The 27,023-nt window shown below is 52.9% G+C and overlaps 1 protein-coding gene across 1 annotated transcript in view; it reads left to right on the top strand.

Annotated features, from left to right (window-relative positions):
• Window positions 1–6,642: 6,642 nt before the first annotated feature.
• The window catches only part of SLC13A2 (solute carrier family 13 member 2), a 28,877-nt gene continuing 8,496 nt past the window's right edge, over window positions 6,643–27,023 (top strand). The window contains exons 1-2 of the mRNA XM_004707330.2: window positions 6,643–6,778; window positions 26,441–26,569. Of these exons, the coding sequence (XP_004707387.1) occupies window positions 6,677–6,778; window positions 26,441–26,569 (231 nt within the window). The 5' untranslated portion in view covers window positions 6,643–6,676. The remainder of the gene's footprint in view (window positions 6,779–26,440; window positions 26,570–27,023) is intronic.

Genomic DNA, 27,023 nt, shown 5'->3' with positions numbered 1-27,023 from the left:
CCCTAGGCCTCCCCCACATCCTGCGACACACACACCCCCTCCAGGCCCGAGTGCACTTCTTCCTCGGTTGTGACTCTTCTTCCTAGCCAATTAGACTCACCTTGCAAGCTTTGGTTCAGAGGTCACCTTCTCCCAAAATCCTCCTGTGATGCTTTTAGCGGTCTCCTTTCACCTGGGGCACTCACACTGGCTTGAACCTCACTACGCCATGTGGTTAGAGCTGTATCTATGGACCTTAGCTTCCTATCCGTAAAATTAAATAGGAACACCTAACTCTGGTGTGTGCAAAAATGACTGGAAGGGTGCCTCTACCCTCCCCTCACTTCCCAAGGCTGGTTCCCATGAAGCAGCCGTCAGGCATGCCTCCTGTTTGCAAGCTTTGTAGTAAGTCTGACACCAGCCACCCCTTGCACAGCACTCTCTACTCTTCGGCTGGGTTTGAAAGTTCATTGCAACGACCACCCAGAGCGCACAGGCCGTACTCATGACCATGGGGTTTATCAGGGATGTAACAACAGGTGACCATTCAGGATCAGAAATGCTTCAGGATACAGTTCTTCAATGAATACATTCTCTTTTCTGACATGCCCACAAGCAGGCTGCTCTCTGGCCCTCAGCCCCTCAAGCCTCTTGGGCAAGACCAGCCTCTGCCCTGCTCTGTTTTGGCAAGTGTAACAAAGCCCGTGAGCATCAAGCTCTTTAGTTCTGTCAGTAGGTGCCCAGAGGCACCCTCTTCCACCAGTAAGCCTTGGTTCGAGGCACTCTGTTCTCTTGCCCTGGGGCTGGGATGCTCACCAAGCCATGTCCTGTCATTACCCTGGTTCTGCTGCCTCTGCTATTTGTCCTTTCTCTACCACTACTTCTCATCATCTTTCACTGTCTCCCTTGTTACCGTCTCCTGTCTCCTGGGCCTAGAAGGCTCTCAGTGCTAGGACCCTCGGTCTAAAAGATGCACCCTACTCTTGTCTCTCCTTGGTGGTAGTCAGGGCCCCACACCTCTCACCCTGTGCTTGAGGATGGGTTCTCTTTCAAGCTTAGGGGGATGACAAGACTGAACAATTCCCTCATTAGGATTCCCTACATCTTATTTGTGTGGCCCCACCCCTACAGGGCTCCAGGTGCCAGATCTGCGTTATTCACAAACTGCAATCTCCTTGGCGATTGTCTCGTCCCATCCATGTGATCTGGTCAGGTTCTCCAAAAGTCATCTTGGTCTCACCTTTTTTGGTGTCTGATCCAATTTAACTGAGAGATGATTATGTCCTTGCTTGGAGCCTCATGAGGTATCTGCAATGCAAAATGTTCCGAGACTTTCAGTTCAGCCATTATACTACAGTCCAGCAGTGAAAGCCAGCTACTTCATGCCTTTGTGCCCCTGCCCCAATTTTAAAGAGCCAATTACTAGATTGCCAATACTCGGAGGAAAGACGTGTGTGTGTGTTGATCTGAAGGATCTTTCATTGCAATCAGAACTTTGAAATGCATCCACAAAGTCCAGTCCAGAACAAGTCATCAAATTGCAGCAATGTCTGCCAGCTCATGGTGTCGTCCATCTCTGGTCAGCACGTCTCTAGCTTCTCTCTCTCTCTCTCATCTAGCCCCAATCAGCTAGGTCACAGGGTGCCAACAAAACAGGTTCCAATGCAACCTGTCTCATCACTGCTGCACCTCCCCAACTTCCTTCATCAAGTGAACCAGATGACCACCATGACCGAGTGACCAGGCTTCCCACTCGCCTGCTCCCTTTAACTCTTTTTGTACTGTGGGCTTCTTCTGGTGGGCACTGACTTTTTTTTCTCTCCCTGCATCGGTGCATCCAAAGACAAACCAATGCTCGAAATACTAAACAACAAGTATTGTCCCCACCCTTTTTTTGCAAGTCTTTACTTCAGATGCAGTGATGCGTCCCGGCCAGCGGGACGCACGAGCAGGACCCTGGGGGGAAAGACGAACCTGGATGGAAAGAAAGACACGGAGACGTGGAGCAAGACAAATGCTGATCAAGCTCGTTTATTTGGGCAAAGTTAGGGGAATATAAAGAGGAACTGGGAGGTGCATATTCTAATAAGGTGTGCTGCACAGTATCCAATCCAACATGCATTATTATAATGAAGCATAAGAATGTTAACCAATCGGCTATCCATCCTATTCTCAATATGGTATGTCTGTAGTCCAATGAGTGCTTAGTATTTCAGCCAATGGGTGAAGAGAGGGGAGGATAACCAACCAAGGTCACGTAGCTGCAGAGCAGTTACAGATGCACAATGGTCAAAGAACACTTCGGGGGGGAGACGAAGGGTAACACAGACTGCAAACTGTCTCAGACATTTTCATAGAACAAGGAAGCTTTGGTGACTAAGATATCTTTTAAGGCATAACCACCTGCCAGTAATTTTCCACTAGGGCCGGTCACTGAAGGACCTTGAGAATGTCTGCTAGGGCCGGCTCCCAACAATGCAGGGTTGTTTTTTTTTCCTCAGCAGTTCCGGGTAGATGTGCATGTCTTCAAATGAAAATGTATCAACTGGTTAGATTCTGGGTGAGACCTAAGGCCCTAGTACTCCATTTTCAATCTATTATTAGCTGAAGGTAGTGTGATGTAATCTATAATCACCAATATTCATTCCCATCATCCATTTGGGTCTGTAAGAGAAGCAGTCAATATCCATCTTCGAGAGCAAATAGGCTGCGTGCCTTCTGGCAGGAAGCTGGCCTGTGGAGTTGAGTGCCTTCCGGCACTTAATTGGAGGAGCAATGTTTGTTAAGTCATAAAGCTAGAGTTGAATGAATACCTTTAGGCTGAGGCTCATGGTGGAGAGGCATACGCTTTAGGCATCTCCTGGCTTGAGTGTGACAGAGACCATGTGGTGGAGAGACCAGAGACCGTGTGGTGGAGAGACCAGAGACCAGAGACCAGAGAGAAGCCTGCCTGCAGGCATGGCTCTGAAGACGCTATCTTGACCAAATCATTGTAGTCTGAGAATTTGTAACCTTTTGACTTCCTTAAGAAACCCTATAATCATCAGAATTGTCTGCGGCTTCTGTGTGGTCCTTGCAATGGATGATTGAACCCAACTGAAAAGTAGTGAATTCTGTGAGCGAGTCAGAATTGATAGAAATGTTGGAGGGTGGAGGCATGTCTGACCTCAGCCTCGTAAGAATTGGAGAAAGGGGATCGCCATCATTATCAGCCAGCCCCAGGTTGATGCCTACGATGCAAAGATCAGACAGCTCTCCTCCCACGATATTCGCGACTTCTCTGCTGGGTTCAGCAATTCATTGCAATAGCCATAGAGAACTCACGGACAATACTCGCCATCATGGGATTCATTAGGGAAATAACAGGTCAAATTCAAGATCAGAAATGATTCAGGGGATAGTGTTTCAATCAGGACAGCCTCTTCTCAGTCATACCGGCAGGCAAATCCCTTCTCTGGCCCTCGGTCCCTCTAGCCTCTTGGGTCAGCCCAGCCTCTGCCCTGCTCTGCTTAGAGTTAGATTACAAAACTCTTTAGATCCCCCAGTGAGTGCTTAGAGGCACCCTACCCAACGGTGCTCAGCGCTCACTCCATGGGCTGGGAAGTCCACCACACCAGCTCCTGCCATTTGGATTCTGTTGCCATCATTTCCCTGCCATTGTCGCTCAGCATCTCCGCTGTCTTCTGGGTCTAAGAGGTTCCCAGTGTAGGGGCTTTGATTCAAAAGGATGAGCTCAGCTTCCATCTCGTTTGTGGTGGTAGCCAAGTTCCTTCCAACCCCATGCTCTGGGCTTGGCTCTTTTAAGTCTAGTGGATGGTAAAACTGACCAACCTCCTCATTAGGGTCCCATACACCTTATTTGTATGAGACTACTCCCAGAGGGTCTTACACACTTTATTTGCTTTATTAGTAAACTGTCCAGTCCCCTCAGCGAGCCACCAATTCAATTAGCTAGGAGCCCTGGTGGTGTAGTGGTTATGAGTTGAGCTGCAATCCACATGGTCGGCAGTTTGAAACCACCAGCAGCTCCGAGGGAGAACGACTTGGCTTTCTACTCCCATCAACAATTACTGTCTCGGACACCCGTAAGGGGTCACTGTGAGTCAGCATTGACTTGATGGCAGCGAGCTTGGTTTTAGCTTTGTGATGGGCATTACAAGACCATGACCTTGTTGCTGTTAGGGGCTGTCCAGTCAGTTGCAACTGATAGCAACCCTACAGACAACCGAAAGAAACACCACCCGCTCCTGTGCCAGTCTCACAAATGTTATTATGTTTGGGCCTAGGGTGGCAACCACTGGGTCCACATCAAAGCTGTCCCTCTCAATCAATCCATAAAGAAAACCTCATGCCTTTAAAACAAGAGAGCTATCCATCTCCCCCGAGTGCGGTAGGACGGAGTAAACGAAATCATTCACTACCAAGTTTGTATTAAACACTGAACAAATATTAGCTATGGCCAGCAGCAGTAGCAGCTTATTATATAACACATCTCTGTATTTCTAGTCCTGAGCACAGTGATGAATACATAATTGTTTGGTGGGGTGGTGGATCGACAGAAAAGAAAGGTCGGCTGAACAGACAGGCACACAGCCCCATAGACGGATGGATAAGTGGAGACGGAGTGTGTTTCCAAAAGATGAGCTCATATATTTCCTCATCTTCCATGGCATGGGGCAGAAGTAGGAGTAGAATTAAGAGCCTGAAGGGAACAATCCTTTATTGTACATCGACCAGCCGGTGGTGCTCAGCACACCACAGGTGCTTCATTTGAGCCGCGCACTAGGAAGGTATTACTGCAGAATGAGGAAGTGGCTACAGTGGTTTTTTGTGGGCTGGTGTGTCCAGTGCTCCTGACTCAAGGTGTCACCCCTCCCCCTCCCTTGGGTCACCCCTTCCTCCTAGCCCAGGCCATAGAGAATCCTTTGGAATGCTTATGATCTCTTTGAATCATAGAGTAATATGGAAGAGCTATAGCTGTCAACAACTTAAATGTACGCTTTCTAGAGACAGGAAAACCAACCCCAAAGTTGTTTTTATAAAATCGTTCTACATTGATTTATAACATTAGTAAACTGAGCAGACGCCTTTTAAAAACATTCTCCTTCTTTTCTTTTAACTTATAAGGTTTTCCGTGGCTAATCCCTCAGGAACGGTCAGCCTGTTCCTGCTTCCAACTCAGTGTTTAGTCTGGAAGCGCTGCTGAAGCCTGTGCCCCCGGCCGAGCCTGCTGGCATTGGAAATGCTAGGTGTGTCACTGCCAGTGGCACAGCAACACCCTCTAATGACCCTGTCAGCCTCAAAACCGACCCACCGTCCCGCAGCCAAAACACCAGAAAAGCTGACCAAATCGGTGACTGTGAAAACACTGGCAGACACGAGAGCACTAACAGCCCTGGTTCTGGTGCTGGCAGACAAAACCAGATGACGCAAAGCATCATTCTACTTGAGTAATTACAACAGCTCACGGGAAAAAAGGGTCAACAATGAATGAGCACAGAGATTGGGTCTTGTCGGTACTTGGCTATAGGTTAACTGGACTTGGGAAGAATGTGTTCATTGTTTTGGCGAACTGCAGGGATAGTTGTATTTTTAAAATCGTTCATTTCTTTGGAAACGCTGCCCAAAGATTGGGATCGAATCATTTTGGTGTCACCTCCTCTGAAGGCGTTACCTGGTACCGCCCACACCCCCGAAACCGCCCTCGCAAGGCCCCCGAGTGGCCGCTCAGAGACTCGGCGCCAAACTGTGGGTCAGATCAGCCGGGACTCCGAGAAGGAAATCCACGGCATGGAGCGGCTTCTGACTCAGCCACCCAGTGAGGACCGAGTAGAACTACCCCTTGGGTTCTCCTGGGCGGGAGATCCATATGGGAGCAGTCTCCTCTTTCTCCCCATGGCCTTGTGAGTCTGAAAGGGGCCCTGGGGTCGCAGTGCCTTGAGCTGGGCTGCTACCTGGCAGGTGAGTGGTTTGAACCCATCAGCTGCTCCGCTGGGAGGAGCCGGAGGCAGTTTGCTGCGGGGTCGATTTGCATCTGCTCCTCTGTCCTGTGTGAGTCAGAATCCACTCAACAGCGGTGGGGTTAGTACGTTGGACAGTTTCCTGGATCCTTGGAGGAAGAGGAGGAGGAGGAAGGGCTCGATTGCTCCAGACCGTGTCTGTCCTCAATCTCAGACTGGATCCTAGAAGGCAGGGCCTCCCTCTGTAGGAGGGGACACCCCACCCAGGGCCTCGCCGTCTATAAATTGCTCAGCTCTGAACCTACCTTTGAGAAGTGAAAGGAGAGAGGAGAGCCTGATTGAGGAAGAGGGGCTTGGGGTCTTGTCTATGGGGCTTGCCTTGGGGGGCTTCCAGGGGCGCCCTTTCCACTCCAACTTCTCCAGCCACTAGCAGCTGCCAAGAACAGAAGGAGTTAAGTCTGGGCTTAGCTTCTTGAAAGAGCTTGGAGCTTATATTCCTTGTTCTTTCCCCCTCCCTTTCTTTGCAAAGCTTTTCTGATCTTTACACCTCCCACAGGCTCCTCCTCCTGAGTCTCACCTCCTGGACTCCAAAAACACTCTGATTGCCAGTGTGGGTCAATGGTTAACACTCAACTGGTTTTATATAAGCCTCCCCACCTGCCCCAGGCCACCTACAGACTCAGTCTACTCCCTGGCTCCCTCAACGCTCCCACCTTCAGCCGGCCTCGGTCCACACCATGGCCACCTGCTGGCAGGGCCTGTGGGCCTATCGCTCCTACCTGATTGTGCTCTTCCTGCCCATTGTCCTGCTGCCTCTACCCATCCTTGTCCCCGCCAAGGTAAGGACTCGGGGTTCTGGTGCCCAGAAGCGCCAGCAGGGCTGGGGAAGGGTTTGGCATGACTTGGGCCAGGGTTTGGCATAACCTCACCCCTCCTGCTTTGGAGCCACCTGGTCCTGCTGAAGGCAACGGGTCTTGGAAGTCAAGGGGGGGGGGGATGGGGGGGTGTTTACTTGGCCAATGTGAGCTGCCTGGGTGCACTAGAAAGCTACTTGCCTGGGGAAGCAGGAAGTCAGTTTGGTCAAAGGAGTCACAGGAAGGGCCCTTAGGCGCTGAGCTGCCTCAGTGAGCCGAGGAGCTGGACTCTGGAATTGGCTGTGGGACCTGTGGAGAGACCCCAGAGGGATACGGGGGAGGAGGAGGAAGAAGTGCCCCTGGCCATCTGTGCCTTGAATAATGTCAACAGAAAAGGAGGACACTTGCTTCTGATTGTAAGGGCTAAGTGTGCCGAAGAGGATGGGTGGGAAGTGGGGCAGTGCACTTCTGCCAGCGGGCACCCCTGAGTCGGTGCCCTGGTGTGGGAGGAGCTGAGCCATCCGTGCCACCCACCCGTCCCCAGCACCAGGAGCCATCACCCCGGAGAGGCCCCCATTCACTGGAGCCACCCCTGCAGGCTCTGCCCTGAGCACTTCCTAACCCTTTCCTCACCCAGGGCAGCAGGTTCTGACTGTCGGGTGGGGAAAGTGAGTGTACGGCCCTTACCCAAGATCAGGGGCAGGGGTGTGGGGTGAGGGGAGCAGATCCTGGTTCCCGTCGGTCGGTCGTGTGGGTACAAGGTAGGGAGCCTCCATAAGTGAAAAAGAGACCAGGAAAGTGTGGTTCTCAAACAAACACTGCGCTTTGGGAAGGCTCCAACCAGGTGAAGCGCCTTGAAGCTCCGGGAATTCCCCCCAGGTAGGAAGAGGCGGGGCGGGAGATGTGGTCTGGCTCGTAAGGTTAAGTGCGTGCCATTCTCTCACCACTCACCTGTGTCCTGAAGCCTCAATCCAAGCCCTGGCACCATCCACACCCCCTTGACTGCCCTAGGGCTCATTTTCTTCCCTGGGGCACAGGGGGGCAGGGGAAGGCTTGGCTGCTCAGAATGGCCCAATGGGGTGAGGGGCTGGAGTGATGGTGGTATAGTCCTGGGACCCCAAACTCCTGATGAGTGTGATCGTGTGATCAGGCCTGGCTGGCCCCTGAGTTGACCCTCGTCTCAGGCCCCAACCAGGGGGCTTCTCCTTGCTGAGGGGCCACCACCTGGGTTTTCAGGTGCGCTGGGCCACATGCGGGAAGGCAGGCAGGAGCTGTGTGTGATTATTCTCCAGCAAGGACCAAGCCCAATGTCACATAGGAGAAGCTGAGACGGCAGCCATGCAAGAAGCCAGGCCTTGGCTTGTGCCGCTGGCCTTGGCCCGGAGACAATGCCTCCCCTGTCCTGACTTAGAATCGTCCTGTGTCCTATCGTCCTGTCTTTGGAGGCCAAGCCCTCCCCTGGGGCCCTGGATCCCAGCCGCACTCAAGGACTTTGCTCCTCTAAACGAGCCTCTGTCTCCTGAATCGTCCCTGCCTGCTTCTCCGCCACCAAGGCCCCCCTCCTCAGTACACAGACATGTTGGAATAACTCCGTACTCTTCTTCAAAAGGCCCCTGTGGCCCCACGTCGATCCCAGGGTGCCTCAGCCCCTGTTCTCGCTCACCTGGCGGCGGCGGCGGCAGCAGGCCTCATTGTCTGCACTGCATGCCCACCTTCCCTGCCCTCCCCAGGAGGTCCCAGACAGTTCGCTTCGCCATCGTCCTTCACGCTACTGACCCCCAGGAGCCAGCGTCACCTGTTTCAACCTCCCAGCCCCGTGAGGCACAACAGCCAGTCAGCCCCTCTTTGCAATCCTGTCTCCCTTTGGCTTTGAGGACACCTTCTCTTGGTCTGCCGCTGTCCCTGCTTCCGTGTCGGGCTCCCACCACTGCTGTTGGATGCTGCCAAGTGGATTCGGACGTCACGCGCTGCCGTGGGCGCAGAACAGAACCGCTGCCACGGTGGCGCTGGTGCGGAAGCCGATCATCCAACCAGCCTTTGGCTAGAAGTTGAAAGCCCCTCTAATTGGCTCTGCCTGGCTCTGGCTTACGCCTCGAGAAACGATTCAACCATCTACGTAGTGGCATTAGCCCCAAACTCAGGTTCATTGCCTTTCATCCATTCCCGCGTGCATCGTCAGGTGCTCTTTGCAGACGAGATATTTGGAATGGAATCATCGCCGCTGCTTTGCCCTGGTCCAAGCCCCCAAGCTCTCTCTACCTCCCTTCCTCCCCCCTCCCCATTCTACTCCCAGCTGCCAGAGTGACCTTTCCCAACAGAAGTGAGATCCTGTCACTCCACTGCTTTGGGTCCCACATTGGTTTCCCATGAAACTTGGAATTAAACCCAAACATTTCAGAGTGGCCATGAGTCCCCGAGGTTCTGCCCCGACCAACCTTCCAGACGTCATCTGTTGCCTCTGAGACGCCATCTCTTATCAAAACCCAAACCGCGTCCATTGCCTATCCATCGTACTCTAGCTACGGAGCAGAACTGCTCCGTCCTCGGTCGGCGGTTTGTGGGCTTCCTTCTGTGGGCCCCGGGGTGGGCTCAAACCATTAACTTCTCGGTTAGTGCTTGCTCTTCCCAGGGCCCTTCCACCCCTTGTGTTCTCTCTTTTCTAGCTCCATCGGCTCTTTCTGCTCCGCAAATTGCTCACCCACCTCCTGGAATGTCCTTTTCCTCGGTGCTTCCTGCTCCTTCATTAGGGATCCACTTCCATCCACCTTCTCCAGAAAGCCCTCTCCGAGCATCTCAAAATCAAACACAAAAGGCATCTCACTGCCATCGAGTGACTTCCAACTCGCCGAGAGCCTGCCGGGTAGAACTGCCCCCGGGGTGCCCGGGACTGTAAGTCTGTGTTGTGGTTGTGGTTGTCAGGTGCTGTGAAGTTGGTTACAACCTACAGTGAGCCTACACACAGCAGGACCAGGATGAAACACTGCCCGGTCCTGCGCTGTCCTCTCCATGGTTCCCAGGCCCGACCTCGTTGTCACAGCCACTGTGTCCACCCATCTCCTCGAGGGCTTTCCTCTTTAGCACCGCCCCTCTACTTTACCAAGTATGCGGTCCTCCTCCAGGGACTGGTCTCTCCCCACTACATTTCCAAAGCATGTAAGACGCAGTCTTGCCGTTCTTGCCTGGAAGAAGCACTCTGGCCTTACTTCTTCCGAGGCGGGTCGGTTTGTCCTGTTAGCCGTCCTGGGTACTTTCAACGTCCTTCTTTTTCCGTCTTCTTCGGTCGGTCCGATCTTTAAAGGAGTAGAATGCCTCATCTTTCTCCCACCGAGCGGCTGGTGGTTTTGAACTGCTGACCTTGAGGTTAGCAGCCCAATGTGTAACCCACGATGCCCCCAGGGCTCCTCAACCACCTCCAGTCCCTCTTTATTTAGAGGGCTCTCACTGTCGGAAGTGTGTGTTGATTTCCTTCTCCATGAAAGCAGGGAATATGTGAAACCTCACATATTCCTGGCACAAAGAAGCCTGGCACAAAGAAGATGCTCAAAACAAAAACAACTTACTGAAAGAATGAATGAGCTCAGAGAAGACCCTGCCCTAACTTCCTGCTAAAGGCCTGTTCTCTGCAGTGAGCCCCAAGCTTAGCTTCAAACCCCTGGCCTCCAAGCATTGGGGTGGGAGGGCGCTTCAGTTTAGGCTCATACCTTCATCTGTAGGCATAATATCTGCCACCCATTATGTGCCAGGTGGTGTAGAAAGCACTCAGAATATCAGTTCAGCTGTTCCTCACAACTGCTGCCATTTCACAGACGTGGAAACTGAGACCCAAAATGGTAAAGTCATTTGCCTAAGACCCCAGCAAGAACCAGGCCCAAGCTAGGCCCAGGGCGTGTGGAGGGTCTCTGCTTGATGCTCGCTAGGGAGGCAGAGTGGTCCCCCATGGCACCCGTCTTTCTTTTCGTTTGTCAAGCATTTTCTTGTCATCTGAGCGGAAGTTTACAGCGCAAATTCAGTTTCCATTCGATTCCCAGATATGTTGTTTCACGATGTCGAATGCAATCCTCACGGTGTAATCGCTTCCTTCCCACTTCTCTGTGTTTCCTGTTTCCGGCCATCCTTCCACCCCGTAGCACATCTCCTGGGTCATCCACCGTCACGTCCCTCCAGCTATCAGTCCTCGAATGACTGCTTCAGTTGGAACCACCTGTGTGTTCTTGTGGGGACTGTGGGAAGTTACAGAAAAGGTATACAGTCCTCAAATGGGACCCCTTGTGGTGTCATGGGCTAGGCATCTGGCTGCTCATGGCAAGGCCTGAGGTTCAAACTCGCCAGCCACTCCACAGGAGAAAGATGAGGCTCTTGGCTCCCGTGAGATTTAGAGCCTCAGACACCCCACGGAGTAGTTCTACTCTGTGCTACAGGATTGCCACGAGTCAGACTCAGCTCGAGGGCAGTCGATTTGGTTTGAGTCGAGGTGTTTTTCAGCCTGGTCTGACGCCAGAAGCGTCTAGTATGGAGGTGCAGGAACTCAGAGGAGGAACAGCTTGTAACTGAGCGAGGGGGAGCCTGGAGCAGTGGCCGTGGAGTCGGGCCTGGAGGTCTGGGGGAGACTTCAACAGGCAGCGTCATCGACAGAGGGCAGGGAAAGGGATCAAGGTCGAGGTGCGCAAAGGGCCGGGGGTAGAAATAGTCCAGTGTGTTCACAACATTGCAAGAGAACCCTTGAAATGCTAGTGGTCACAGCAGAGGGCAGACAGTGCGGCCTGAGGCCTTCTCCCAGGGGCCCACCCCACCCCACTCTGCAGCCAGACACGGCCAAAGCCCCACCGTGGGCCAGAGACCTTACGCTGTCCATCCACTCATTCATTCCTTCACACTGAACACCTATTGCAGGACCCCGGTCCCTGGAGCGCAGAACCGTTTGCACTGGGCTACTCACCGCATTCCCGTCTGGCGGGAGAGCCTGTCAATCTGACTCTTTAGCGATCTGATTCATGGCCGTCAAGCCACTTCAGAAGACCTTCCGGAGCAATTCTCCCCAGATGCACATGCGTCGGGACGAACTCCATGGTCGGTTTTTCAGTCGGTACAAGTCCCTGGGGGTGCACACCCCAAAGCATTTGGTGGCTAGCCCGAAGCTCGGTCCCTTCCATCTGCACAGAGGCGGCCTTAGAAGAAAGGCCTGCTCATCTGCTTCTGAGACAGGAGCCCCTGGTGTAGTTTTAAATTAAAAAATAACGACGCAGAGGGAGGGTGTGGGGCCCAGCCCCCACCCGCTGCTACTCCTACGAGTTCAGTAATACTACTTCTGGGTTCAGTAATGCACAATTGTACGGTTGAGATATATAAGCATTATATTAAAGTCATCGAGAGCATGAGAGATATTACAATAATACAGTCAGGCATGATACATAGCAACATTGCTCACCTCAGCCCAGCTTGGTGGTCCACGTGGAGAGAGGGGGAAGGGAAGGAGGGGAAGGGAACTAGGGAGAGGGGAGTGACCAGGGAGTGAGCAGCAAGGAGCTCAGGGTCAGAGTCCGAGAGAGAAGTCCCGCCTACATTGCTGACCCATGCCTATATACCTTTTGGGGGCAATCCAGCCCACTAATTACAGGTAAAGACATACGTCACAGGAAGGGGCTGCACTATAGGTTACACAGCAATGAGTGGGTGGTCTAGGATGCTATCTTTTGAAAGGTTTATAAGCATAGCATGGTTAATGCAAGTGAACAATTCACAATTATGGCAAATGTCACTGTGAGCAGTTTCAATTATGATGTTCTTCAATTACATTATAGCATCGACAAGTCCAAAATCCTGATCTTTTAGCAAAGCAACAGTCTGTAGTAATAATCCAGTCACTATTGTATAAAATGTTCAGTTATGATTGAGTCCCAGATTGTCCCTTAGACAACATCCGCAATGGAAGAAATTTCTCTGCAGTCAGCGATCGCCATTCTCAGGAATCTGCGAGGTCTCCTCGACGTTTTGGGTAACTTCAATAACAGGACAGGGTCATATCACAGCATGGGCGTTCCTCCTTTCTTCTGGGCCTTGCTGGTTGAAGAGAAATTCACCTATCTCCTTTGCCTGTGAAAATATAAACAAATAGCCCCTCTCTTCGGGGTGTCATTAACCTGATTCCCTCAGGGGAGGGAATGCCTGCGCATCTGACCTCCCCCCACACCCTGGGAACCCTGGGGGAGCCGTTCTGCTCGGCCGTTTGGGCGGTTGCCAGGAACTGTCACTGACTCCATGGCCAACGGGTTAGTGTCGTGAACCCTGTGACAAGTGCTGTTTGGAAGTGGGGAGGTGAGTAGGGTAGAAACACACCACGCCTACTCTCATGGAGCTTGTGGGGGGAGTCGGGCAAGGGGGCTGGAGACAGAAAAGAGCATGCATGTCATGCAAGGTGTGGTTTGGGAAAGGGCTGCCCTCACTGGGCTGGTCAGGGAAGGCCTCCTGGTTTACCCCAAGATCTGAATGAGAAGAAGGAGTCAGCCAAGCAGCGTGCTGGATGAAGAGTCAGCCAGGCAGGAAACACAGCCCTGGCGAAGGCCTGAGGGTAGAGGGAAGTTTGGCATGAGAAAACAAGGCCAGCTTGGCACTCGGTGGCTGAGAGAGGGGCAGGGAGCTTAAATCAAGTATGGAGAGGAGGGAGGAGGTCTGACCAGTCTAGCCGGCCCACAAGGAAAGGGATGGGGATATGACAGTGAGGGTGATGAGGGGCTCCCTCGCTGCCGCCAAGTTGGATTGGGCTTGTAGCAGCCCGATAGGACAGAGGAGAACTGGCCCCGTGGGTTTCTGAGACTGTCATTCTTGACGGGAAGAGAAAGCCTCTCTTTCTCCTGAGGAGGATGGCTGGTTTCTATCTACTGGCCTGTCGGTGCGTGTAACCCACTACGCTATAGGGCTCCTTCATGAGGGGCGCTGAGTGGTTTTGAGCAAAAGGGTGACCTGATGGATTCCTATTTGAAAGCTCCCTTGGTCCCCCCGACAACTTTCCTTGGGTGTTCTAGTGGGGACCAAGCCCCCGAATTCAAGATATTCTATAGAGTCCCCTTTAGAAAGCCTTAAACAGGACGAAGGCAAGACAAATCCAGTCGTTGGAGGAGGAAGACCATTAGCCTCAGGCCAAGATGAAGGCCAACGAATTCATGGCTGTGGGACTAATTATGGATGAAAGATATCATCCCGAAGTCAGGACAGCAGATCCACTCAGCCCTGTCTGCTGGCGGGGCTGGAGAAGGGGAAGCGGGGAGGACCGTGGCGGGGCAGACACAATTGCCCACTGGCTATGTGGGGATTGGGGCATGGCTCTCGACCCCACGTCCAACACTCAGAGCACTGCCGCTTTGGGGGACCGGGATGGAAACTGGCAGGCGAGTTCCCAGAGGGCAAGCCTGCCCTTTTAGAGGCGTGTGCCTGAGGGCGACGTTGCCCGGTTGCTGGTTGTGGCCTTGCAGTCTGGACTGAAGTTCGGAGCAGCCTTCTTCCAATCGGGTGAGTTCGAACGTCAGCTCGAATCCAGGGGAGAGAGGGAAGCGACGATTCCCGCTTTATAAGTGAGACGATGGAGCCTCCTGGACAGTAAATGACTTGCCCAAGGTCCAACAGCTAGTCGTTGACTGGTGCCATCGAGTCGGTCTAACACACAGCAGCGCCGTGCACCACAGAACAAAACGCTGCCCGGCCCGCGGGCCTTCCTCAGCTGGCGTGTTCTTGAAGCCACTGTGTCAGTCAGTCCATCTGCTTCACAGCTTCCCACTTTTCCGCTGACCCCTACACTTCACCAAGCAAGAGCTCCTTTTCCCGGAACCAGCCTCTCCTGCTAGCACGTCCAAAGTACATGCGACGTGGCCTGGACCTCCTCACGTCGAAATTCTTCCCAGACAGAGCTGCCTGTTCTTCCTGGCAGACCAGGTATTCTCCGGAGCCCTCACCCACACCACAGTTCAAAGATATCGATCGATTCTTTGGTCGTTCCTATGCATTGCCCAACTTTCACGTGCACAGGAGGCGACTGAAAATACCACGACTTGCACGAGGCACCACGCAGTCTGCGTAGTGACATCCTTGCTCCTCATGTTCATTTAAAGAGATCCTCTGTAGCTAGGAAGTTAGCAGAATAAAAACACCCCCAAGACCCCAGGTATGTTAGCTGGGCCAGGGCTTGGCTGAAATCCCTATGATACTGAGAGCTCAAACAGAAAGGGGAATTTCTTCGCCTAAGTCACCTGCACACCTACACCTGCAGACCTAAAACTTCCCCCATGCCAGCTCTTCCTCAGCCCTGATAAGATTCAGGTAATTCACTGTGGAATTTGGACTGCAGGGCGGCCCTTGCTCCTAGCCTCGGAGACTTCTCGGCTGTTGGTGGAAAAGGCAGAGTCCAGTGAAGCAAACATGGATTTTGGAGTCAGAGATATCTGGGTTCAAACCCATTCGGAAGCATATACGATGTACGTGAGCGTAAAGAGGCCCCCCCCAAACCTTCTCGTTGCTAAGTGCTGTTGAGATGAGAGGCTATAGCTCATTCCGTGAGTTCCTGGCTAAGTCGAAGCCAAACCCACTGCCGTCAAGTTGAATTCTGACTCATGGCGGCCCGTGGATTCCCAGGTGGCTGATGTTTCAGAAGTGGTTCGCCGGGACTTTCTTCCGAGGCACCACTGAGCGGGCACGGCACACCAACCTTTTCGTTAGCCGCTGAGCAGTCGGCTGCTTGTGCCCAACCAGGGACTTTGCCTGGCAAGCAGGGGCAAACACTGATTCCCGTTGTCCCCCTGCTGTCCCTCGTCTGAGTTCCCCTGGCCACAGGGTTGGGTAGACTCCTGTTTTATCTCCAGAACACTCTATTCAAGCAGTTCTGTTCCATTGGACTGCTGTCCGCTCAGGGACCAGACCAGCTGTCCCACCCATGAGACAGGACCCAACGGCATGTGAAGATTATCGCACAAGATCATTAATATCGCAGGCACCTAAGAGTTTGCTGAAGATCATTCAAAATGGTTGTAGCAGTATGGGGAGCTGCCAGGACGTCCGGCTGGCTTCAAAAGGACGTGGAATGAGGGATATCGTCGCCGACGTCAGGTAGAGCTGGGCAGAAACCAGAGCATACCCGAAAGATGTTACCTTTGTTTTATTGACTATGGGGTGGATCGTAACAAAGTCGGGGTACCATTGTGAAGCACAGGAAACCCAGAACACTTCATAGACCAGGAAGCCAGCGTGGGAAGCCCCACGGGGTTTGACCTCAGGAAAGGTGTGTATCGGGGTTGCAATCTTTCACCATGTTTACTAGATGAGTAAGTCAACAAATATTCGGAGAAGTTTCTGTGTGAAGAAGGACACGGCAGCTAGATCAGAGAAAGTCTTGTTAAAAAGCTGACATATGCCCATGACACGACCGTGCTTGGCGACAGCAAAGAGGCCTGGGGGCACTTACTGGTGAAGAACAAAGATCTGTCGTCTTCAGTCTGGATTACACCTCAACGTAAAGGAAACAAAAGTTACCATAGCCGGACCAGTAAGCAACATCATGACCCACGGAGAAAGGATTGAACTTGTCCAGAATTTCCCGAGATCTGGCCTCACCGTCAACACTGGCGGGAGCAGCAGTCAGGAAATCAGCAGCATGTTGCCTGGACAGAACGGCTGCAGGAGACATCGTTCGTGGGTCAGACAGCAAAGGTGTCACTTTGAGGACTAAAGCGTGCCTCCTTCAATGGTCAAGGACAAAGAGGACAGAAGACGAATGGATGCCTTTGAATCACGGTCTTGGAAAGGAATAGGAAAGAGCATCAGCCGCCAGAAGGGCACACAAATCTGTCTTGGGCGAAGTGCAGCCTGAATTCCCCCTTAGAAACCAAAGTGAGACTTGGTGCCACGTGGCCAGGAGGGCCCGTCCCTGAAGAAAGACACGCTGCTTGGTGAAGTGGAGGGGCAGCAAAAGAGAGAGAGGGCCTCAGTGAGGTGGGCCGGCACGGTGGCCTCTATGGCCTCTGACGCACGCGCGCGCACACACACCAGAATGCAGAGGCGTGTAACCTGAGCACATCGAGGGCTGTGGGAGGTCGTTTTCTGAACACACACACACACACACACACACACACACACACACACACACCATCGAGGGCTGTGGGAGGTCGTTTTCTGACCTCTAGGACACCTGCTAGTAGAATTCAAAATAGCAATCTGTTTCTAAGTCCAAATCCCTGGAAGAGGAACTTTCCTTTGGATTTTGCCCCCAGATTGCCAAACCGAGCCCTTGCTTATCAGCGCCTCCTAACAGTCAAGGATTCGACAGCAGGGTGGATTCCTCAGCTGTCAAGTGCGCTGGGCGTGGCCTGGCTGCTGTGAGGTCTACAACGGCTCTTTCCTCATTTTTCCCTGCGATCTCGTCCTCTGGTGGCCTCGGCAGACCAGCCCGGACACAAACGCTCTACCTCTTCTTGTTCCCTCCACCTCTCAGACAGCTGCTGTCTTCCTCTGGTCTCAGGGCAGAAGAGGGTGTGTCGCTGATGCAACCAAGCCAGTGACTCAGCAGGACCACCCAGCGGATTTCCTAAATTGTCATCTTTACCAGAGCGGACTGCCAGACCTTGTCTCCTACCCACCCCTGGGCTGCCAGATGGGTTTGAACTGCCAATCCTTCCGTGAGGAGCCTGGGGTTTAACCCTTGTACCACTAGGTCTCCCTAGTCATTTCCCCAAAGGTGGAGAAAGCTCCCAAAGGAACGAACTAGCAAACGCGAGTTTTCTTCAGGGTGTGCTGTGAGAAAGGAGACTGCCACTTTGAGTGAAAGCTTTACAGTGGGGTCAGGGGTGTGTGGCAGGGGTGGGTTGGAAGGCGGTTGGCATGGGGAAGCTGGAGGAGGGGCAGCTAGGGGTGGGGCATCCTGTGTAATTGGCTTGGGGAGCGCATTGGCCTTGCTCGTTTTTTGGACTAAACCAGTTGTCATCAAATCAAGTCTCCCTCATGGCCAGCCCCGGGGTGTCAGACTAGAACTGGGCCCTGTAGAGGTAACAGTGGCTGATCTTTCCAAAGCTGGTCACCGGGCCTTTCTTCTGAGGTGCCTCTGGGGAGACTTGAACCTCGATCCTTCAGTTCCCAGCTGTGCAGACAACAACTAGAGGCACTTGCCATTCTTGACCCAGTCCTGACTATTTGGGGGCTAATTACTCCAAAGGCTATGGGTCAGAGTTGTATTTTGAGATGTGGCCTTGTTATTGCCCCTTTGAATATTCAGGCTCCGTTGGATTAGGCACTTGTCCTATCAACTGTCCCCCACCCCACCGCCACTCCCAGCCCACTCTGTACCTCCTTCCTCAAGCCCAGTCTGGCTCCTCTCCTTGTGGTCCCAACTCAGGGATGGTCCCAGCTCCGAGTCAGAACAGGAACCTGGGATTTAGCAGTGGAATAAGCTTCTCGTGGTTACTTCAGGTGAACTCCCGAGTGTGTGTCTATGGTTGAACAGGGAGTGTGAAACCATGGTCTCCCTCCCTCTATAGCCTTCCATTCCCCAGGGCCCCTTCCCGGGGCAGCACAGGAAGTTCCAATTCATGGGAAGCCTTCAAAAGGTCCGTAAGCTCTTATGCTCAAAATCACAGACATTGTGTCAGTCATCTAGAAGAGAGGACGGGGGAAGCTCAGTGACAGAATTGTCACCTTCCATTCAGGTGATCTAGGTTGGATTCCTGGTCAGTGCATCTTACTGCCTGTCAGTGGAAGCTCGCCCCCAGCTATGTTGCTGAACAGGTTTCAGCAGAGCTTCCAAGCTAAGATGAACAAGGAAGAAAGGCCGGGAGACGGACTTCTGAAACTCAGCCAATGAAAACTCATTGAATCACCGCGGTTGATTCATTCTGCCTGAATGTAGACAGCGAAGCACCGTGGACATGCGACAGCCGCTACTGGAGCCCGCAGATGTTCCCCTAGAGCCTCAGATTTGTCGCCGGCTTCCTGGACTACTCATGGATGATGTGCGTCAGGACTTTGGAATTAGGGAAGTCGTTAAAGAGCTGCAGGCTTTATTTGCTAGCAAAGAGACACCCATGTCATCATCATATCCCAATAACTGTACATCATTATCATTGCTCTCCTCTGTAGCCCTCTGCTGTGTGTGTAATGTATTTTAAAACATTGTTCAAAGAAGGGGTAGGAAAAGCTCCACCAGACTTCCCAGAGAGACCTGGTACAAAGAGAGAAAGGGGTAATGTGTCCATATGGGTTGACTAGAGAAACAAATTCATAGACACTCATGTGTGTACAAAAAAGAGCTTTCTATCAAAGGGCAATGGTATATTGAGAAAGCAATCCTAGCCCAGCCCAGATCAAGTCCATAAGTCTGATAATAGCCCACAGGTCTGGTAATACGTAGTCCACAAATTCCTCTCTAGACTCACACAGCACATGCAATGGTGCTGAATGCAGGAAAATTGTAGGCCAGTGGGTAGAAGGTCATGTGGATCCAGTGGCAGTGGAAGCATCTCAATGCTGGCACCGGTGTCCACGTGTCTCGTCCAGCTCTGTGAGTGTCTCCACAGTAGGAACGGGAAGGCAGAGAGTGAGTCTCACCTCCAGGGAGGAAGAAGAAGTTCCCAAGATCCTCAGGAGAAGGCCATGCCCACACAGAGGCATGATTGGCTATGACCTGATTGACAGGCTAGACTCCACCCCTTTGCTCAAGTTGACAGGAGATTCTGTAACGGTCACAGGTAAGAACCCGAATCCAGAGATTCACTCTACTTAAAACCCTTCAAGGGCCTCCCCTTGTCCAGCCTCGACTCCCAGATCTTGTCCTAGAGCCTTCTGAGGGCAGACAAGGCTCTGTGCAAGCGCACACCCTTCTGAGATCACACCATGGTCTTTTGTGCTTCATTCTGGCCCCTCTGCATGTACTCCTAAGGAACCCTGGTGGTGTAGTGAATTATGTATTGAACTGCTAATCTCCAGGTCAGTGGTTCAAACTCACCCACTGCTCCGAGGGGGAAAAAGAGGAGGCTTTGTGCTCCTGTAAAGATTTAAAGTCTCGGAAACCCCCAAGAGGGGGTTATACTCTGTCTCAGAACTAGTCAGAGTGAACTTGATAGAAATGAGTTTGTGTTTACTCCTTCACCTCTCACCCACTGAACTCTTACTTAACCCTCAGCACCCCTCAAATGTGCCCTTTTATGGGTGCCTTCCTTGGTCCAGACCTCTTCCGGCTACTTCTTTGTGCGCGGTAGGCTTCCGCTCATGTCGAGCCTCCGTCCTCAGATCCAGGAATGTCCACTGCCCGCAGCATCCCCACTTGCCAGGGGCAGAGGGGCAGTAGGAGTGACCCACAGTGAGCCAGCTCGCTCCCACCTCTGGGTTAACCTTCAATCACCAGGAGGAATACGCTGGAACACCTCAAAGACTGGACATAACCGCCGCTGCCCTACAAACTCAGCCTGTACTTTACCAGCACCCCGCACATAGAGTCCAGAGTCTACCCTGGATGCGTCCACCGGGCTCTCTAGCAGCCCAGGAGCACATTCCTCAGAAAGTCCTTGACAGTGTCTGTCTGCAAACTCACATTTATTAACTCTAAAAAAATAAACAAAAGACCAAAACATAATCCAAACTCACTGCCACTCATGATGATCCCCTAGGACAGAAGGGAACTGCCCCTGTGGGTTTCCGAGACTGCCAATCTCTGCAGGAGTAGAAAGCCGCATCTTTCTCCCACGGAACAGGTGGTGCGTTCAAACTGCCAACCTTTTGCTTAGCAGCCCAGCACGTCACCCACGACGCCACCAGGGCTCCTATTCTCACCTCTCACAGAGCCTGGAAAGTGGGTTTCCTCTAAGGAGACTCTAAGTTTAGAGAGGTTAAGCAATTTACTTAACTGAGAAGTAAGGCGTGGACCTGCGTGCTCAGGTCGTGTGGCCCCCTTGTGGGCAGCCTGCCCAGCCAGGACCCCATGCGCCAGCCGACAACAGCTGGGTCTGCCTTCCATCAGTAACCCTAGTGCCTAACATTCATTCACTCATTCGTTCAGTGGCGACTCTGTGTAGGTGCCAGGGCACCTGCTGGGGTGGCCAGGGACAGCCAGGATCACTGTTCCCCGGGGTCTGCGAGCCCCAGTCGCTGGGTCAAGGACTGCAACCCAAGGACAGATTGCGATAGCCATCAAGAAATTCACCGAACGAAGTGTCCGGTTGCAGAGTGATGCGTGTTCTGCAGAAGAAGGGAGAGGGCGTGGTGTTGTTCAGGGCCACCCACTCAGCTCCGATTCGCAGTAGTCCTACGCACAGCAGAAGGGGAGCGCTCTCCGGTCCTGCCGTCTTGACCCTTGCGGTTAGGGTTGAGCTCCTTGTTGCAGCCACTGTGTCAGTCCACCTGCTTGAGGGTCTTCCCTTCGTTGCTGCCCTTCCGGTTCACCAAGCGTGATGGCCTTTTCCGGGGATTGGTCTGTCCTGATAAAATGTCCAAAGTCCGTGAGATGAAATCTGGCCATGCTTGTCTCCAAGGACCCTTCTGGTTGTCCTTCTTCCAAGACAGAGACGCTCGTTCTTCCGACGTCTATGGTACTTTCAACATTCTTCACCACCAGCACCATAAGTCAAACACTTCGATTCCCCTCCAGTCTTCCTGTCCAAGGTCTCACGCTCACATGCATATGAGGCGATTGAAAATACCATGGCTTGGTTCAGGAACACTTAAGTTCTCAGTGGCATAATGTGTCAATCTGGGTGGACTAGAGAAACAAATTCATAGAGACTCCTATGTGTATAAGAAAGAACTTTATATACAAGAGCAATTGAATATTGAGAAAACATCCCAGCCCAGTCCAGATCAAGTCCATAAGTCCGATATTAGCCCATATGTCTGATACCAATCTCTAAAGTCCTCTTCAGACTCATGAAACACATGCAATGACGCCAAATGCAGGAAGAGCGCAGGCCAGTGGGTGGGAAGTCTTGTGGATCCAATGGCGTTGTAAGCAACTCAGCTCTGGCAGGGGTCTCCATGGGCCTCTGCTGGCTCCAGAGGTCTGGCTCCATCAGCCTCTCTCTGTGTGTCTTCTCCACAGGGATGTCTTACAGGGAGTAAGCCTAAAGAGGAAGTGTCTCCCACCTCCAAGGAGGAAATACAGAAGTTCTCAGAATCCTCAGGAGAAGGCCATGGCCACACAGAGGCCTCATTGGCTATATCCTAATCGACAGATTAGACTCCACCCCCATACTCTTAATCCTCTCAAATTGACACCAGATTATGTAACTACCACATATACCTTGTGCCTCAATACTTCCAGCCTCACAGCAACACACAAGCCACCATAGTACGACAAACTGACCGATGACTAGGGGATGAGCATGATATGAGAGTGGTAATGTGTGCAAATTGCCCATCCAGCTCGGCTTTACCACTGTTCATTCTCTGCCCAGCTCACACCACCCCTGGGGGACTGCCAGAGACTCCTGCTCCTATCCAGAGATGAGAGCCTCAGGGGATTCACACCTGGAAGTCTAAAAGATCCCTGAGGTGACTCAGGGAGGGCACAGGATTCGGCACTACAGAAATTCTTTCCCTTTACCTGAAAGTAGGGATTTGGATCCATTTGGGGGATTGATTGTCCTGTGGACCTCTCTCAGGATGTTGCTTTTTAAATGCACTGGATCACCAAAAAAATCACTCATTTCGAAGTTGCAAGCCATGAAAAGATGCAATTCAAAAGGTGTGTGCTTGTTCATGAACCAGGCTGTTGTTGTTAGGTACCCTGTGTACAACCGCACTGACACAGCGCCCTCAGTCCTGCGCCATCCTCACAATCGTGGTTAGGGCAGAGCCCATCGGGGCAGCCACTGTGTCAATCCATGCCTTCCTCTCTTTCGCTGACCCTCCACTTTACCAAGCATGATGTCCTTCTCCCCAGGACTCCTTTCTCCTGATGCCATGTCCAACATCTCTGAGACGAACTCTCACCGTCCTCTCTTCTCATTCCGGCTGTACAGCTCCCAAGACAGGTTTGTTTGTCCTTCTGGAAGCCCTTCCCCAGTGCTATCATTGAAATGAATTCATTCTTCTTTCACCTTCCTCATTCATTATCCAACTGTCACATGTGTGAGGTGATTGGAAATACCATGGCCTGCCACAGCCTCAAAGTGTCCTTCTGGCTCGGGAACACTTTAAAGAGGTCTCGGGCAGTAGGTTTGCCCAATGCAGTGCATTGTTGGACCTCTTGACTGCTCCTTCCATGAGCACTGACTCGGATCCGAGCAGGATGACATCCCTGACCACTTCCGTCCTCTCTCTGTTGATCATGATGTTGTCTCTTTGTCCAGTTGTGAGGAGTTTGGCTTAGTTTACACTGAATCCGTTCCGAGGCCTGCCGTCTCTGGTCTTTATCAGCAAGTCCTCCAAGTCCTCCTCGCTTTCAGCAAGGGAGGTTGTAGCATCTGCATGTCACAGGTTGACATTCGTATCGTGCCCTTTATGGACCTGCCTACTGTATACTGTGTGGCAAAAACTGAACCACAGGCATTAATTCAGTTCCAGATCTGAAGGCGTCCCCAAGGGCCTACATCTAAAGGGTTCTACCAGTCTCTATCCAACCGGGAAGCCTGGTCTTTTTCATGACTTTTTATTCTGTGCCACTTTTTGCTCCCATTCTTTGCAGGACGTTCCAATGTGATCCCTTTCAGAGCAATTGGTAGGAGTAGCTGGGCACCATCTAGTTCTTCGGATTTTGGTGTCATGGAGATGAATGGTTGAGTAGTCCATTGGAGCTTGGTCTCATTGTCTCCATGGGTCTTCCCATTGTCATCGCTGTTCTTTCTCCCAGGTAATAGTTGCCTGTCCAACATGACCGCTCACAAGCTTTTAAGATCCCAGTCCATCAAGAATTATATGGATGCAGGACACTTTGAAAAAAGTCAGGCAGTGATGCAAGAGCAACTGTGATTCCTAATTGCTGATGGATCTAAACAATATGTTGATACATCTCTCAGTGTTATTGTAAATCACAGTTAGAAGCACCTGATCTGTATGCGATGTTTATTAACAATTGCTGCCGAGTCCATCGCTGGCCCCACGAGGGTCAGAGCAGAACTGTGCTGCAAAGAATTCTCAGTGGCTGATATTTCAGAAGGAGGCCACCAGGCCTTTCTCCCAAGGCACCCCTGGATGGTCTCAAACAGCCACCTTTGGGCTACCAGCCAAGCCCTTAACCGTTTGTTTCACCCAGGGACCCTCAAGACTGGAGGGCATCCCCTACATTTGAAATCAATGGTGCCAGGCGGGTTAAATGTGGGGAATGTGTTACTTAGCAAAAGGAATCTGTCTCTGGGCAAAGGTGAAAACACGGAGCCAGGTGTGGCCTGGATTCTCCACTCTCTATTTGCGTGACTTTGAGAGGTTTACTTCTTTTATAGGTACCTTTGTTTCTTCATCTGTGGAAAGGGGATTTTTAAAAGAGCATGCTCAGGGGACAGCACGTTGGCTGTGGCTATCAGCCACGCATTCTTCTTGATCAGCAGAATGCCAGACACCCAGCCTCCCTCCTTGACTCAGGCCAGAGATTCTGGATGAGTGTGTGTCCGAGGTGCGGGCTGGCCTGCCCTTAGCCTGTGAGGAGGGTAACAGGCAGTCAATCATTGCAGGTGAGGAAGCGGGTGAGGAGAAACGCCAGCATCAGCAGAAAGGGCCTCCTGCTTGGAAAGAAAAGGGGTGTGCCTCTGGGCAAGGGTCAAGGTGGCCCCACCTCTGGGACCATCCTTGGTCCAAGTCCAGGTTGGGGGAGAAGCAGTGGATGCTTAGAGGAGAGAGAGTGAACCTGCCGGCAGACAAACTTTATGAGCTTTCAGTGCGGTGTGCACTGGGGCGGGCTGGAGACGGTAGGTACAACTCAGGGTGTGTGCAGGCCACAAGGTGGGTGGTCTGGGGTTGCCCTGGGAGTGGTGTGATACAGCTGCCTTGCCTGGAGTTCCAACCTGGCCCCGCCACTCCCTAGTCCTGAGACTTTGGGTAAACCTCTCGCTCTTTCTGAGCCCATCTGGAAGGAGTCCACCGTACCCACCTTTCTGACTTACATGAGCTCCGTGCAGGAACGACCGAGCTAGCTCTTCAGCATTACTCCATAAGGAGCTGCCTCCTCTCCCCCAGCCCACCCCCTGCAGCCCAAGGGACCCTTCCCCAGCCTTGGGCGGGGTACCAAGGATGGGGGGGGGGTGGCCTAGACACTACCTGATGGGGAGACATCCAAGGGCAGAGCAGTTTGGGTGGGGAGAGGGGAGGAGCAGCCCCCCTTGGCTCAGCTTTCTTCCAGTCCCATTGTCCAAGGAACCCCAGCACCAAGCGCCAGCTTCAGCCAGAAAAGAAGGCGCCGGTGCCCGGGGCGGGGCAGGAGGAGGCTTGGATTCTACAGCCCCCTCTTCTGGAGGCTTCTTATCTAATGAGTTCCCAGTCCTTCCGACCGGCAAGTGGGGCTGGCTCTCTGGGGCTCCATCCTGCCAGAAGTCCTTCCCCATGCCTGCATGGGTCCTCCTGCACGTAGGGGCTGCCTGAGTAAAGGAGTTTCTTGCACCCAAAGACCCCCAGGACCAATGCTCAATGTCCCTGCTCTGTGTCGGCTGGGGACCCTTTCACTTGTTTGAGAAATGTGAGGGTGCCCTCTGACGCTGTGCAAGGCATCTCCCATGGCAGATTACCAGGAGGGAGACACTCCGTGGTTCTCGCCTCCACCCGCCCTGTTTTCGTTCTCAACACCGCTAAAGCCCACTGCGTTGTGAGCCCCAAGGGTCCAGAGGCCACAGAACCAAGTCACAGAGCAGACCTCCCGGCAGTGAATGGGCCCAGAGTGAAGCAACTAGTCACACAAAGGAAAACACTCCTTGGAAGGCTGGGCGGGGACCAGGCCAGGGTCCACAGTGCCCAGTCTCTGGCCTCCGACGGAGTGGTGGGTGCCTGATATCCAGCCCCTCCAACCCCCTGTAGCATGTCCAGGTGTCTCAAGGTCAAAGACATGGTGGCAAGGCCTTGAGAATCTCACTTTGCTTGCGTTTGGTTTTCACCGTGGTAAGTGTATCCCAAAAACCAAACCGAATTCACCGACATCACGTCAATGGGGACTCACAGCAACCCCCTGTGGGTTTCCGAGACTGTCCACGGGAGTAGAAAGCCCAGTCTTTCTTCGGAGGAGCTGCTGGTGGTTTTGAACTGCCGACCATGCAGATCGCAGCCCAACGCATCACCAGGACTCCACCGTGTGTGTCACTTCAGCGGTCTTCACAGCTTCCATCCAGTGGCGTGAAATCGGTTCGCTGGGTCCTAGAGAAGCATCGGGCTGCCAACTGCAAGGTCAGCAACGAAAACCCACCAGCCTTCCTGCCCCGGGAGGAAGGTGAGGTGTTCTGTTGCTGCCCAGTTGACCTTGGAAAACCCTGGAGTCAGAATCCACTGCACCGCAGTAGGTTGGGTTTGGGTCTGGTTGCTCACTCCCGAATTGCTTCCTCTCCCTGAACAGAGCCTGCGTCTTTCCCTTGGGAAACGGGTCCTCCATGGGATTCCAGACTGGATTTCCTCGTCTCTCCCTACCTGGCTACAAAGGGTCTGCTCTCTCTGGGACAGCAGGCAACCAGATACGGGGCTCTAACAGTTCCACCGCTCTCCTCCTGCCCGCAGGAAGCCTACTGCGCCTACGCCATCATCCTCATGGCCCTCTTCTGGTGCACGGAGGCTCTGCCCCTGGCCGTCACGGCGCTCTTCCCCCTGGTCCTGTTCCCCATGATGGGCATCATGGATGCCTCCCAGGTAGGCCTCCCCCAGCCTGGGGGGGGGGTCATGGGGCGGGGGAGGGTCCTGTGACCAAAGATGACGCCTCATCTGGGTGAGCGCTTGGGAGGCGGGTCTGCTGGTGCAGGGAGAGCACAGAGGGAAGAGCACCCGGAAGGCAGGAGGAGGACCTCGGAGAAGCGTGGAGTGCAGGGCTGGTGTGAGGTCCTCAAAGATGGCAGTGATGAGGCCGAGGCCAGGGAAGTGGAAACACCTGGGGACTCCAGGGCAGGCCTGAAAAGTCAAGTAAAGACTGGTGTCCCTCTAGTCCCCCGGTTCTCAGACTTGAGCCCCCGCAGAATCATGTGGGGGGCGGGGTTCGCTGAAGCCTGGGTTGACCGGCAGTTCTTGAATACCTGTCTCTACGGACACACGTGTCACACTGACACGGAAACAGAACTGCACATTCTCTCTTTTTCCCCCCCTTGTTTTC

This window comes from Echinops telfairi, unplaced genomic scaffold, assembly GCF_000313985.2.
Source record: "Echinops telfairi isolate 266 unplaced genomic scaffold, ASM31398v2 ScPeMD7_7458;HRSCAF=8496, whole genome shotgun sequence".
Taxonomy (NCBI): domain Eukaryota; kingdom Metazoa; phylum Chordata; class Mammalia; order Afrosoricida; family Tenrecidae; genus Echinops; species Echinops telfairi.
The sequence above is the reverse complement of the archived record's forward strand: the minus strand, read 5'-3'. Positions and strand labels throughout refer to the sequence as shown.